This window comes from Diabrotica virgifera, chromosome 8 (assembly GCF_917563875.1).
Source record: "Diabrotica virgifera virgifera chromosome 8, PGI_DIABVI_V3a".
Lineage (NCBI taxonomy): Eukaryota > Metazoa > Arthropoda > Insecta > Coleoptera > Chrysomelidae > Diabrotica > Diabrotica virgifera.
Genome location: NC_065450.1, coordinates 218868705 through 218883482, shown reverse-complemented (window position 1 = coordinate 218883482; position 14778 = coordinate 218868705). Strand labels below are relative to the sequence as shown.

General features: G+C 32.6%; 1 protein-coding gene across 1 annotated transcript in view; it reads left to right on the top strand.

Annotated features, from left to right (window-relative positions):
• LOC114336398 (cytokine-like nuclear factor N-PAC) overlaps positions 1 to 14778 on the top strand; it is a 42202-nt gene that overhangs the window by 10457 nt on the left and 16967 nt on the right. The window contains exon 2 of the mRNA XM_028286758.2: positions 8047 to 8316. Within this exon, the coding sequence (XP_028142559.2) occupies positions 8047 to 8316 (270 nt within the window). The remainder of the gene's footprint in view (positions 1 to 8046; positions 8317 to 14778) is intronic.

The window sequence follows — 14778 nt, the reverse complement described above, 5'->3', positions numbered from 1 at the left end:
TTTTGACTACTATAATTATTAAACTTCAAGAATTACAAACAAAAAAAATCAATGTATCATTAGTTTGGATTAAAGGACATTGTGGAATAAAAGAGAATGAAGAAGTGGACGAAGATGCTAAGAAAGGAAGTAGAACTGGAGAGCTTTTAAGTTATAAATGTCCCCACAGTGAAATTGCCTGCCACGTAAAACCCATAATACTAGCCGAATGGAGAGAAATGTATAGTAACAGTCCAAAGGGAAAATTTTATAAAAACATAGTTACCAAGCCTCCTGGCCAGTCTTGGTTCTCAAGACTGTCGGGAAGCAAGCGGTTTTTCTCTGTTTTGTGCAGGTTAAGGTTCAACCATGTTTTAACTCCCCAGTACAAATATAAAATAAAATTGAGTGATTCTCCTAATTGTTCATGTGGAGAAGAAGGTACAGCGGAGCACATGATCCTAGGCTGTTCTAGAATAATAAACGAGGTTAAATTATTAAATGAAGAAATGGCCAAAATACCCAAAATCACCAGACCATATAACCTAACTCAACTATTAAGAGCAGAAGATTTCAATGTTTATCAAATTTTGTACAAACATATTTTATGTATTAGATTAAGTTTATAACCTATGTTTTTTTTTTCCTTTCGTGTTAAGCCCTACGCCTATCCGAGGTCCACCTGTCTCGTCTAAATGCTCTGATCGACCCCTGAGCGTCAAATTGTGTCCTAGTCTAATATCCCAAATTATATTGAAAAAGACAATGAAAAATAAAAAAAAAATATATCAAAAAAAATATATATATATAAAAAAAAAAAATAAAAAAAAAAATAAATAAATAAAAAAAAATACATAAAAAAATGATAAAAAAAAAATCAAAATGAAAAGAAATAATTCCAAATAAAAACAAAAATCGTTGAAAATTAGATATAGGTATATAAAATAGTTCTTTGTAAAATTGGAGCAGGATTGTGATTGGATACATACCTGAACAAATCAGTAGAAAGCAGGAAGCACTCCTTTGGAGCTTCCGCATAAATAATACAAATAATCCCAAAAAGGTAGGATGGCGAATGGACATTGACTCCGAAGCCAATAATGCTCAAACACACACACACACACACACAATTTCTTTTCAACATCTTAAAATATTTTCTTTTTCCTTATAAACATATTGTTCGAATACTATAATAATATCTTATATTTTTCAGGCTAATTTTATTTATCATAATAAACTTTCTTCGTAAAAATTTGTCGCTTTAGCGATTTCCTATGTAGTTCATTCGTTTCAATTTTCAATGTCAAACACATTATACAATGAGAGATAATGCGTATTTGTGTAATTTGATACATAATATACCTTAGTAAAAATGACTGGCATGGCAGACAACGCTCATTCTCGTGTTATCGAAACCAACAGGCATCTGTAGTATCCTTTGTTTACTTGAAACTGTCTAGCATTGTTTAGAAAAGACTATTAAAAAATTATTTTTCAAACAATGGTCTTAGTCTTCACTTTTATTAAATAACATAAGTTCATTCTCGTTGCGAGACGGTATTGTGTGTGTGTAGTAAAGTCGCATTGTTCGTTCCGCGTAAATATATTCAGATTTTGTGTTTGCGTGAATAAAACTTAAAATGTTGTTTTTGTTTCAAAATGATAACAAAAGACAGTTTGGACAATCGGTGCAAAGCTAAGAAAGCTAAAAATGAGACTCTCGACGACGCTTTGTATGTGTGAAACGCGAACGTGGTTTACAAGTGTCTGTGTGCCAATTATAACGGAGTTTATCTGTAAGCATACCATATTTTAATAATTTTTACCATTTTCTCCGTCTAACCCGAATTTTCGATAACCCGGATCGGCCGCGGTCCCGATTAATCCGAGTTAACGGTGTTCCACTGTATCTAGATATTACTAGCTTCAAATAAGTAGATTTTTCTACAACCACTATTCCAAATGCATTTTTCTGTACAATTTTGTGTTAACAAAATAAAAGTGACGTTTCTGTTCCGGAAAGTTCTTTTCTGTATAGTACCATTACATTCCTCAAAAGAATCATAAATATAATTAGATAAGTATAACATGTTTTGATGAAATGGTTTTGTTTAAGTTTTTAGATTTGATAGAACTTTACAAAAAAGAACTAGATTTAACTACATCTCATGTCCGAGAAATCTGGAAACGTTTACTTAAGCACTGCACTACATAAAATGAAAATAAAACTAAATCGTGCGTGAATTAGCTTTCATAAGTTTAAAGACTAATAACTAAAAACTCATAAATAACATCAGACGGCAGACGGTTTTTGAAATTTGAATTGGATTAGTAGTGGACGCACTTGTGCATTTAAATTCTAAACAAAAGAATCAGCACATGTCCCTTTTGTCAAAAGATGAAAAGTATCGGATGTCACTAACATTCATCCAGTATAGGATATTTATAAAAATTTGGGTGGAACCAAACAAAATTAATGTGTTGTTGGTGTTGGGAATATATGGATGAGAAAGTTTTAGTCGATGGTAGATACCCTGAAAAATATCCGCAAATATCCGATTTATTTAAAGATACGAAGAAGATATGACCACTCTCAAAAAGGTACACAAATCGGATAATTATCCGGCGATTGGCAACACTGATTAAAGCACACAAGACTTATCAATTCTTTGGAGTTAATAACACCAGAGATAATTTTGCGAAGATAACAAATAAGTATCCAACATTACTCTTCTGCGTTCAAGAGTTTGTAAATTTAGTCTCATTAATATATTGTCATAAGTATAATTTCCGACTGTTAAACCCATCTTAAAAGCTGCAAAACGTAAAAATTTGTTTTGAACCTTTTCAATATTTAGGATTTGATATGCATAACTAGGTGACAATAGAACCATATTCAATAATTGTTCTCACGATACAGCAATATAAGATTTTTATTGTGTGAATTGACAAATCTTTTGATGAACGTATAAATCATACTGTGTTTCTTCCATAAAGTTTGGAACACCCTGTGGAATATTCTAGCATATATAAAATATTGAAATTAAAACTCAATTGTAGCCTTAAGCTTTATTAACATTTTCTTTTTTGATTCATTTGCTTATGTTGAATAATAAAAAAGTTAGGTACGTTAACAACTAACCATGTTTTTCGTCAGTAAATGCTCATTTTCTACTTAGTTTAATAAACAAGCCTAAAGTAGGCTATGAGAAATTAAAAATTTAATGGATGTCAAATTGTTAACAGTAAAAAAGTGAATGGTTTGTTGTGAAAATTAGTAGATTTGTTATTTAAATGTTCAATTAAGTCCATATTTTTTTGTTGTTTGGTGTAAATGGAACATACTACAAGGAATTTGACTCACGATGAGTGTGTTTAAGCAGTGATCTTACATAGTGAAGGACCTAGCTACCATGCCATCGACTCCTTATATTGGTAATAATATTTTACTAATGCACGATAATGCAAGACTTCACGTTCACGAACTGTAAGCGAATATTTACAACGGGTAAATTTTCGGACTTTGAATTAGCCATTGTATAGTGTATACAGGGTGATTGATTAGTGGGGTAAAGCTCAATAGATCCGCTATAGTAATAGATAACAATAAAAGTAATAGTAACAAAAATTGTAGCCAACTTTGAACTTCACATTACAAAATTTTATCAAAAAATTGTTATGCTAATTATATACATTCAACTGAGATTTCGATCCAAGCTAATCCAAAAAATTTTTGGAAATTTGTAAACAGTAAGAAAGAAAATAATAGTATGCCTGTCTCAATGTCACTCAACAATACACTAGCCTCTAATGGCAACGATATTGCAAATTTATTTGCTAGCCATTTCTCTTCAGTTTTTAGTAATAAAACTCTTAAGCATAATGACAATTTAATACAGTCTAAGGTCTGTGTATCTTCCTATATTATACCAATTTCAAAAATATACGAAAAACTTTCAACTCTTAATGTCAATAAGGGACCTGGGCCAGATGGTATTTCTCCCATTTTTCTCAAACGATTCTCTTTTATTCTGTCTCGGCCGCTTTATCATATTTTTTAATAAATCCCTTCAGTTGGGGGAATTTCCTGACTTTTGGAAACTATCCTATGTCACTCCAATTTACAAAGCAGGTAATAAAGCTGACATAACGAATTATCGTCCTATTTCTATTCTCGGCACAATTCCCAAGGTATTTGAGAGTATTGTTACTGATTACCTTAATTATGACTGCTCTTGGATACTAAATTCTCAACAGTTCGGATTTTCTTGTGGTAAATCAGCAGAACTTAGTTTGTTGCTTTATGTTGATACCTTGTCTGAAGCTTTGGAGAGGGGGTTGCAGATTGATTCAGTGTATACTGACTTCTCCAAGGCTTTTGATAGGGTGAACCATGATCTTTTGTTACATAAGCTCAAATTATATGGCATAGAAGGTTCTGTGTTGAAGTGGTTGGGCAGTTACCTAACAAATAGAACACAGCAGGTTAGGGTTAATCATCATTACTCCAACACTTTTCTAGTAACCTCTGGTGTACCTCAGGGCTCTCATTTGGGTCCACTTTTGTTTAACCTGTATATTAACGACATCGTCACCTGCTTCTCTAACACTTCTGCTCTCTTATTCGCTGATGATCTTAAATGTTATCAAATCATTAATAATCAAGATGATGCAATATCATTGCAATCAGATTTAGATAATTTAGCCAACTAGTGTCTTGATAATGGGATGGATTTGAATGTCAACAAGTGTCACATTATCCGGTTTTGTCGGAATCATCATTTATCAGTATTTAATTATACCATAAATGATCAATTATTGGATACGGTAGACTCAATTAAAGATTTAGGTGTTGTTCTTGATTCCTCTCTGAGCTTTAACCATCACATCAACAATATTACTCAAAGATCCATGAAAATGCTTGGCTTTGTTAAAAGGACAACTCGTGATTTCACGAACGTGTTCGCTATTAAAATGCTCTATTGTTCTTTAGTCAGGACGCACCTTGACTACTGTTCTCCAGTTTGGTCCCCACATTATTTACACCTCAAGAACAAACTTGATAGTGTTCAACATAATTTTCTTAGATATATTGGGTTCAAAAAACACATCAATTATAATTATACAGATATGGAACGATTTTTGAATATCTCTCCTCTGGATGTCCGTAGGAAGCGTAAAGATCTTACAGTATTGTTTAATATTATCAATGGCATATATTACTGCCCTGAACTCCTTGCTAAAATATTGTTGTTTGTTCCACCACGATCAACAAGACAAATTCAAACCTTTCATATTTCTTTTCATAGATATAATTACTCATATTTTACTTTTGTTCCTAGAACACTAAGACTTGCTAACTCCCTAGGTGACCTTTTACTTTTTGGTAACTCTGTTGATGTTTTTAAGAACCATTTAACCAAATTAAATATTTAGCAATGTCATAACCTTGTTATTTGTTAGTAATTAATGTTTTGTAATTATTTTACTTTGTCATGTCTTTTTAAATGTTTTGTACTCTCTCATTTTATTCTTATATATTCAACACTGTAATTATCAATATCTTATTAATGTATTACCGAATTGGGCTTGCCCGTATAAATAAATAAATAAATAAAAAATTAGTTAAAATGTTTTTAACTTTTCAATAACACAATGGCAGACCAACCTTATGTTTTTTTAAATGGAACACCCTATATGTTATTTTATATTCGAAATCCTGTTAACTTCTCCATCACAAAAACATAAAGGTTTGTTATAATATACAGGGTATTTACAAAGTTATAATGAATTTTATATGAAAATCGTAAAAATAAGCACAGCAGCAATGGTTTATTAATGCCATATTTTTTTATTTATTGTCAAAATTTTCAAAAATGATTGACATTGCTAATTTTCTTTATATCGAATACAGGATGAGTCAAAACACAAGTACATTATTTTCTCAGTAATTTTAAATGGAACACCCTATATTTTATATCACTATTGAAAAGTACCGTTACCGTACTTTAATATTTATATAACATTCCCTATGTCCAAATTTATTAGTTTTCGAAATATTTTCATTTTTCAGAGAAAATTGTTTTAGGTGTCTAAATTTTTCCAAATTTTAAGTAAGCTATGACTTAATTGACAATTGACGATTACTGATTATCAGTCCGGTAATCATTGTAACAATGTAGCAAATAAAGAAAGAAAAATGATTTATTAGTAATACATTTTACAAAAAAAAAACACAACCACAACATGCAACATTTTCGAAACATTTAAATACTACTTTTATATGTAAATGTAACAAACAAAGAAAGAAAAATAATAATATATTAGTAATAAATTTTACAAAAAAACACACAAACACAAAATACAACATTTTGTAAAGACAATTGAACACTACTTGTGTATGTAAATGTAACAATGTAACAAATAAAGAGTGAAAAATAATTTATCAGTGATATATTTTGAAAAAAACATGTTTTAGAAAATTAAAAGCTACTTTTAATAAAATATTTTTAATATTTAATTACATAAGGTGTTCAAAATTACCTCCTAACACATTTATGCACGCCTAAAAACGATCATTGAATGAGCTACTTACACTACGAAGCATTTGTAAATGAACACATCGAAATACACTTTGTATTCTATTTTTCATCTCATCCCTTGTTGTTGGAGGTATTTTATAACCTTCATTATTAATGTGACCCCAAGAAAATCAGTCCAGTTTATTAAATTCTGGTGATCTGGGTGGCCACACTACTGATCTATTGAAAAATGAAAATCTCTCGAAAACTAATAAATTTAGACATAGGGAATGTTATCTAAAAATTAAAGTACGGTAATGGTACTTTTCAATAGTGATATAAAATACAGGGTGTTCCATTTAAAATTACTGAGAAAATAATGTACTTGCGTTTTGACTCACCCTGTATTTAATATACCTAAAGAAAATTAGCAATATCAATCATTTTTGAAAATTTTGACAATACATAAAAATAATAAAATCAATAAACCATTGCTGTTGTGCGTATTCTTATTTATACAGGTAGTCGAACTTGTTACGATTTTCATATAAAATTGGTTATAACTTTGTAAATACCCTGTATAACATAACTAACCTTTATATTTTTGTGATGGAGAAGTTAACAGGATTTCGAATATAAAATAAAATATAGGGTGTTCCATTTAAAAAAAAACATAAGTTTGGTCTGCCAGTGCATTATCGAACACCCTGTAACATTCTAACTAATTTTGTAATGTGAAGTTCAAAGTTGGCTACAATTTTTGTTATTTAACTTTTATTGCTATCTATTACTATAGCGGATCTACTGAGCTTTACCCCCCTAATCAATCACCCTGTATCTTAACCAGATCGAACATTTGTGTGACATATTTGGCAGAAGACTACGACAGCGCTTGCCACTTCCTAGAACCTTACAAGAGGTAGAAACAGTAGCTCTCGAGATTTGGAATGATATTGATCAAGGCCAAATAGCATACCTCATTTGTAATATAAAAGCACATATCTCTTATTATCGAATATAAGCAAATGAATCAAAAAACAAAATGTTAAGAAAGCCTAAGGCTACAATTGGGTTTTAATTTAAATATATTATATATGCTAGAATATTCCAAAGGGTATTGAACTTTAGAGAAAAAACACAGTATGATTGGTACACCCGGTATAAAATGACATTTATAGTCGATTCGCTAACCTGAGACACAACTGTCTACATTACAATCACAATAAAAATGCACTATATAGAAATAAACAAACCAAGACACATTGAATGTTAGTGCTCCTCGTTCTTGTTTATTTCTAGTGGATCTTTATTGTGATTGTAGTGTAGACAGTTGTGTCTCAGATTAGCGAATCGACTATACCTGTATAGCAACAATATTATTACATCGATTTTCTTAAATGATAAGACTATAACATACTAAAAAAATCACTTAAATCACACAACAGGTTTAGGAAATTGGAGACATCTAACATGTATAATTCATCGAGCGAGTCGATTTTTTTGCTCTCAAGTGTAGTTTGAACTTACATTTTGTTTTATTTTGCAGGAAATTTAGGGACAGATATTACAAGGAACCTAATCCATTCTGGTCATGTAGTAAACATTTGGAATAGAACATATTCCAAAGGTCAGTCACTGGTAACCGAATTTGGCCCTAAATTCAAGAAAAAGCTAACACAGTTTTATACACCTAGAGGGCTGCTTCAAAAGTCTGATGTTATATTAGTTTGTTTGTCAGACAAAGAAGCAGTCAGGACAATATTCGAAAATAGTTTTGGAATACATAAACCAGCAGATGAATGTTTAAAAAATAAAGGTACTTGTTATACTAATTCACTATTTCACTAATAATTAAGTTGTAGCCGTATAAATCTATACAAACATACATAAATCGGTTTTAAAATTTTATCCTATGACAAATTGAAGAGTCTCAGATGCAGAATCCACCAATTTAATAAAAACTAAAATGGTACATAGTAATTTAAACCTGAGACTTTTCGCGTTGAAAGTTCTTACTGGTACATCCTTAATCTGCGACTTTTTCAATTAATAAGACGGCAGACGACGAATATAGAAAACGAAAGGGAAACGATCACATTCCGCCTTCATCCGTCTAGGAAAAGGACAGCAGAGGAACTTTCAGTACTCAAACCGAGTAAAGGAAATAAAATAATAAATGATAGTTTTGCTTGTTTTCGATTCAGAGGGTTGCACACCAGCTAGACAGGCTGTTTCTACCATTTCAGGCGTCTTCAGTAGCTTTTATTAGCGTGCACACCTTGGAACCGAAAAATAGCTCCACTATCATTTTAAAGGGAATCTGAAAAATAATTCAAACTTCCCATTAGACGCGATACAGCGACATCTAATAACAAATTGAAGAGTCTCAGATGCAGATGCAGAATCCACCAATTTAATAAAAACTAAAATGGTACATAGTAATTTAAACCTAAGACTTTTCGCGTTGAAAGTTCTTACTGGTACATCCTTAATCTGCGACTTTTTCAATTAATAAGACAGCAGACGACGAATATAGAAAACGAAAGGGAAACGATCACATTCCGCCTTCATCCGTCTAGGAAAAGGACAGCAGAGGAACTTTCAGTACTCAAACCGAGTAAAGGAAATAAAATAATAAATGATAGTTTTGCTTGTTTTCGATTCAGAGGGTTGCACACCAGCTAGACAGGCTGTTTCTACCATTTCAGGCGTCTTTAGTAGCTTTTATTAGCGTGCACACCTCTGAACCGAAAAATAGCTCCACTATCATTTTAAAGGGAATCTGAAAAATAATTCAAACTTCCCATTAGACGCGATACAGCGACATCTCATAACAAATTGAAGAGTCTCAGATGCAGAATCCACCAATTTAATAAAAACTAAAATGGTACATAGTAATTTAAACCTGGGACTTTTCGCGTTGAAAGTTCTTACTGGTACATCCTTAATCTGCGACTTTTTCAATTAATAAGACAGCAGACGACGAATATAGAAAACGAAAGGGAAACGATCACATTCCGCTTTCATTCGTCTAGGAAAAACGGACAGCAGAGGAACTTTCAGTACTCGAACCGAGTAAAGGAAATAAAATAATAAATGATAGTTTTGCTTGTTTCTGAACTGAAAGTTCCTCTGCTGTCCTTTTCCTAGACAGATGAAGGCGGAATGTGATCGTTTCCCTTTCGTTTTCTATATTCGTCGTCTGCTGTCTTATTAATTGAAAAAGTCGCAGATTAAGGATGTACCAGTAAAAGCAGCTTTACATCAAGGCTACGCAAGTCTCATGCTATGCAAGTCCGTCTTGCATGGCATATCTCTTGCCTACCCTGACCTTTTTACATCGGAGCTATTTCTGTGCAATTTTAGATACCACTTTCATTGTTGCCAATAGAAGAAATATATCAAAATATTAACTTTAGATATTTCACTTAAAAACTTCAGTCCATAATTAAATATATTCAAATATAAACCACCAATTATTACATCCAATAAATACCATTTAAACTTACACAATAAGGTTAAGTTTTTTCTAAACTATAAATTTTGTCATATTGGCAACATGAATTTTGACAGGACTTGCATCAAAATAGCATGAAAAATAGAACATGTTTTAATTTTTCGTCTAGCACAGGAATTGCATGGAAATAGCGCGTGGGCATGCGCAGTAGTGTGATCTGTCTTGCATGGTTCTTGCCTAGCATGAAAATAGCATAATGTAAAACTGTCTTAAGAACTTTCAACGCGAAAAGTCTCAGGTTTAAATTACTATGTACCATTTTAGTTTTTATTAAATTGGTGGATTCTGCATCTGAGACTCTTCAATTTGTTATGAGATGTCGCTGTATCGCGTCTAATGGGAAGTTTGAATTATTTTTCAGATTCCCTTTAAAATGATAGTGGAGCTATTTTTCGGTTCAGAGGTGTGCACGCTAATAAAAGCTACTGAAGACGCCTGAAATGGTAGAAACAGCCTGTCTAGCTGGTGTGCAACCCTCTGAATCGAAAACAAGCAAAACTATCATTTATTATGTTATCCTATGTCTTTCGATGCCTAGTCACCATTCATTTCGGTCCATCCAAAGGTTTTCATCTAATTCCCTTTCTCTCATTTCTCGATTTATGCCTTCGTCTCCAAATAAGGCAAGGTTTGATGAATATTGTTTTCACCCATTTTGAAATAATGTGAAAACTTAGAATTAGCCACGTCCGTCTGTCTGTCTGTCCGTCTGTGGACACAACTCCTCCGTCAGTATACTAGGTAGAATGACAAATGAGGTGTCAAATGAAAGCTTATAATCCAAGGATGGTACTAAAGGTGAAAAATTTGACCTAGACTGTCAGTTCGTCCGACCGCGAATATAACTCCTCCGTCATTATACCAGGTAGAATGACAAATGAAGTATCAAATGAAAGCTTATAATCCAAGGATGGTACTAAAGGTGATAAATTTGACCTAGGCTGTCTGTCCATCCGACCGCGAATATAACTCCTCCGTCACTATATTAGGTAGAATAACAAATGAGGTAGATATACGACGGAGATGCAAGGTGGATAACATTAATAACTGGGTAAGAAACAGAAGAATAGAATGGAATGACCACATAAACCGAATGACAACAAATAGGGTAGTCAGGACAGCTAGAGACAGTTCCCCAATAGGAAGGCGATCAGTGGGAAGACCACGAAAACGATGTAACGACAACTTACTAGAGGCACATTGAAAACACAGACAGAGTCATGTCTATACAAAAAGAAGAAGAACAAATGAGGTGTCGAATGAAAGCTTATAATCCAAGGATGGTACTAAAGGTGAGAAATTTTACCTAGGACTTCCGGTTTTAAAAAAGCAACCAGAAGTACTGTTTTAAAGTCACCGGAATAGTACAAGTGATATATTATTCGACGCGCCCTCGCAAGACGAGAACAAATATATACTTCCTATTTCATGACTGTCTGTCCATTTGTCTGTCCATCCGTGAATACAACTCCTCATGTAAGCTTATAACCCAAGGATGGTATTAAAGATAAGAAATTTGACATCGGACTTCCGGTTTTAGAGTTGCAACCGTAAGTACTGTTTTAAAGTCTCCGAAATAGTACAGGCTGTCCAGAAACTTTATACCGACAAATAAAGACAGGAGATTCCTCAGGCAATTTTAAGATAATTTAACCAAATTCACCTAGTCCGAAAATGCTTCCTAAGGGAGCTAGAGCTATTTGAAGATGGCGTCTTGTAATTAGTTTTTCTTAAATACTTCCAGAACGCTTCTAGTTAGAAAAACAAAAATTGGTACGCATATTTATCTTCCAGAGATAAATCGATTCCATCCATTGCGAATTTATAGTACCGGTCATAGGCACCCGTTTCGGGTAGGGTAACGGATATTTTATCGCATAACTTGTTTGTCTTTAAATTTTAAGCATTTTTTACTTTGGATTAATAAATTGTGGGGTATGCTAGTACTAAAAGGTACTCTTGATTTAACTCGGTAGGACACACGGTTTTTTAGAAAAATCGATTTAAAAATTTTTCATCTCATGAATTTGAAAAAAAATTGAAAAAATTTTTCAAAAAAAAATATGTATTTTACCAACTTAAAGCAAGAGTAACTTTTACTACTAGAATACCTCATAATTTAACAATCTGGTGTCAAAAATTCTTAAAAATTAAAGCCATAAAAGTTATGCGATAAAATAACCGTCGACCCACCCAAAACCGACGCATATGACCGATGCTAGAAATTCGCAATTAATGAAATCGATTCATCTCTGGAATATAATTAAACATACAAGTTTTCGTTTTTCTAAATAGTTTTTTCTTGAATTTTTTTTTGAAATTTAAAAAACGAAAAATTTTCAAATTAGTTTTTCTAAAAAACGCTGTATCCTATCGAATTAAAACAGGAGTACCTTTTAGTACAAGAATACCTCATAATTTAATAATCCAGAGTCAAAAATGCTTAAAAGTTAAAGACAAAAAAGTTATGCGATAAAGTAACCGTTGCCCTACCCAAAACGGACGCCTATGACCGGTACTAGAAATTTGTAATGGATGTAATCGATTTATCTCTGGAAGATAAATACGCATACCAACTTTTGTTTTTCTAAATAGAAGTGTTCCGGAGGTATTTAAGAAAAACTAATTACCAGACGCCATCTTCAAATAGCTCTAGCTCCCTTAGGAAGCGTTTTCGAACTTTTAATTTAGTGAATTGGGTTAAATTGTCTTAAAATTTATAAATGAATTTTTAATATAATTTATGCAGTAATCCTAAGTACTGTTGGTAGTTTGTAAACAGTAAGAGAGCATCAAATGATTTACCAAACAGTATGTACTATGGTAATGCTATAGCAACAAACGGACAACAGATTGCAAACTGTTTCCGTCAATTTTTTTTCAACAGTTTATTCGCCACAATCAAATATTAATAACTTGAAAGTAGTGGGAAACAACAATCTTTTTATACCTAATTTTTCGATATCAGTGAGAGATATTTTCAACAACATTTTATCCCTACCCAATAAGTTAAGCAGTGGTCCAGGTGGTATTCCCGATTACTTTCTAAAGAACTGTATATAATTGATGGATTCGACCGTTACTTGATGGAAGTTCATATCTCACAATAAAACACTGAAAAACGTTTGTTTTCTATACTTCCACAAAATTTATTACAACTATGTTATTACTACAGTTGTTTCGGCAAAGTGCCTTTCTCAAGTGATATATTTTACAATGTGTTTGCCTTTTTAAGTCTTTAACTGAAGAGGTTGAGGAGTGGGGAGCTGTTTGTCTCGAGTTGGTCATTCAGAATTATATCTGTATTTTTCAATTTATTAATTTCCATTGATTCTAAAAGTGATAGCTTAAGGCCTTTATTTTGAATATGTAGAATTTGAAACTCTTCATTGAAAGAATGATTATGATCTAGAAGGTGAAGTGCGTATGTAGAAGTGTCTGTTTTTCTATTGTTGAAAGCCCTTTTGTGTTCTGCTATCCGTTTGTCAAAGGTTCTGCCAGTTTGACCGATGTAAGTTTTCGGACAGTCACCACAAGTTAGTTTGTACACACCACTCTGTAGTTGCTTTCTCTTTCGGCTTTTATTGTTTTTAATATGTTTGCTTAAGTTGTTGTTAGTTCTGAAAGCTGGTGTTATTCCTTTCTTTTTTATGTATCTGGCTATTTTTGTTGTTATTTTGCCAGTATATGTGAGAGAGCAGAAGGTACTGGGTTCTTTCTGTGGTGGTGGATACACTAATTTCAAGGCTTTCTTATGGAGTTTTTGGTTTAAAATGTTGTTAACTGTTTGTTCGTTATAGCCATTGTTTACTGCTATTTGTCTAATGATATTTAGTTCTGTCTCGAAGTTATTTTTTGTCATAGGAATTTCTGTCAGTCTATGTATCATGCTATGTTAGGCTGCTAATTTGTGTTGTGTAGGATGGGATGATGAATTGTGTATAGTTGTGTCAGTATGGGTAGGTTTATGATATACGGAGAACTCATAATTCCATAAACTTTCTAGATGTAACGATTACCAGACTACACAACAAACATGAGTTCTCCGTATATCATAAACCTACCCATACTGACACAACTATACACAATTCATCATCCCATCCTACACAACACAAATTAGCAGCCTACCATAGCATGATACATAGACTGACAGAAATTCCTATGACAAAAAATAACTTCGAGACAGAACTAAATATCATTAGACAAATAGCAGTAAACAATGGCTATAACGAACAAACAGTTAACAACATTTTAAACCAAAAACTCCACAAGAAAGCCTTGAAATTAGTGTATCCACCACCACAGAAAGAACCCAGTACCTTCTGCTCTCTCACATATACTGGCAAAATAACAACAAAAATAACCAGATACATAAAAAAGAAAGGAATAACACCAGCTTTCAGAACTAACAACAACTTAAGCAAACATATTAAAAACAATAAAAGCCGAAAGAGAAAGCAACTACAGAGTGGTGTGTACAAACTAACTTGTGGTGACTGTCCGAAAACTTACATCGGTCAAACTGGCAGTACTTTTGACAAACGGATAGCAGAACACAAAAGGGCTTTCAACAATAGAAAAACAGACACTTCTATATACGCACTTCACCTTCTAGATCATAATCATTCTTTCAATGAAGAGTTTCAAATTCTACATATTCAAAATAAAGGCCTTAAGCTATCACTTTTAGAATCAATGGAAATTAATAAATTGAAAAATACAGATATAATTCTGAATGACCAACTCGAGACAAACAGCTCC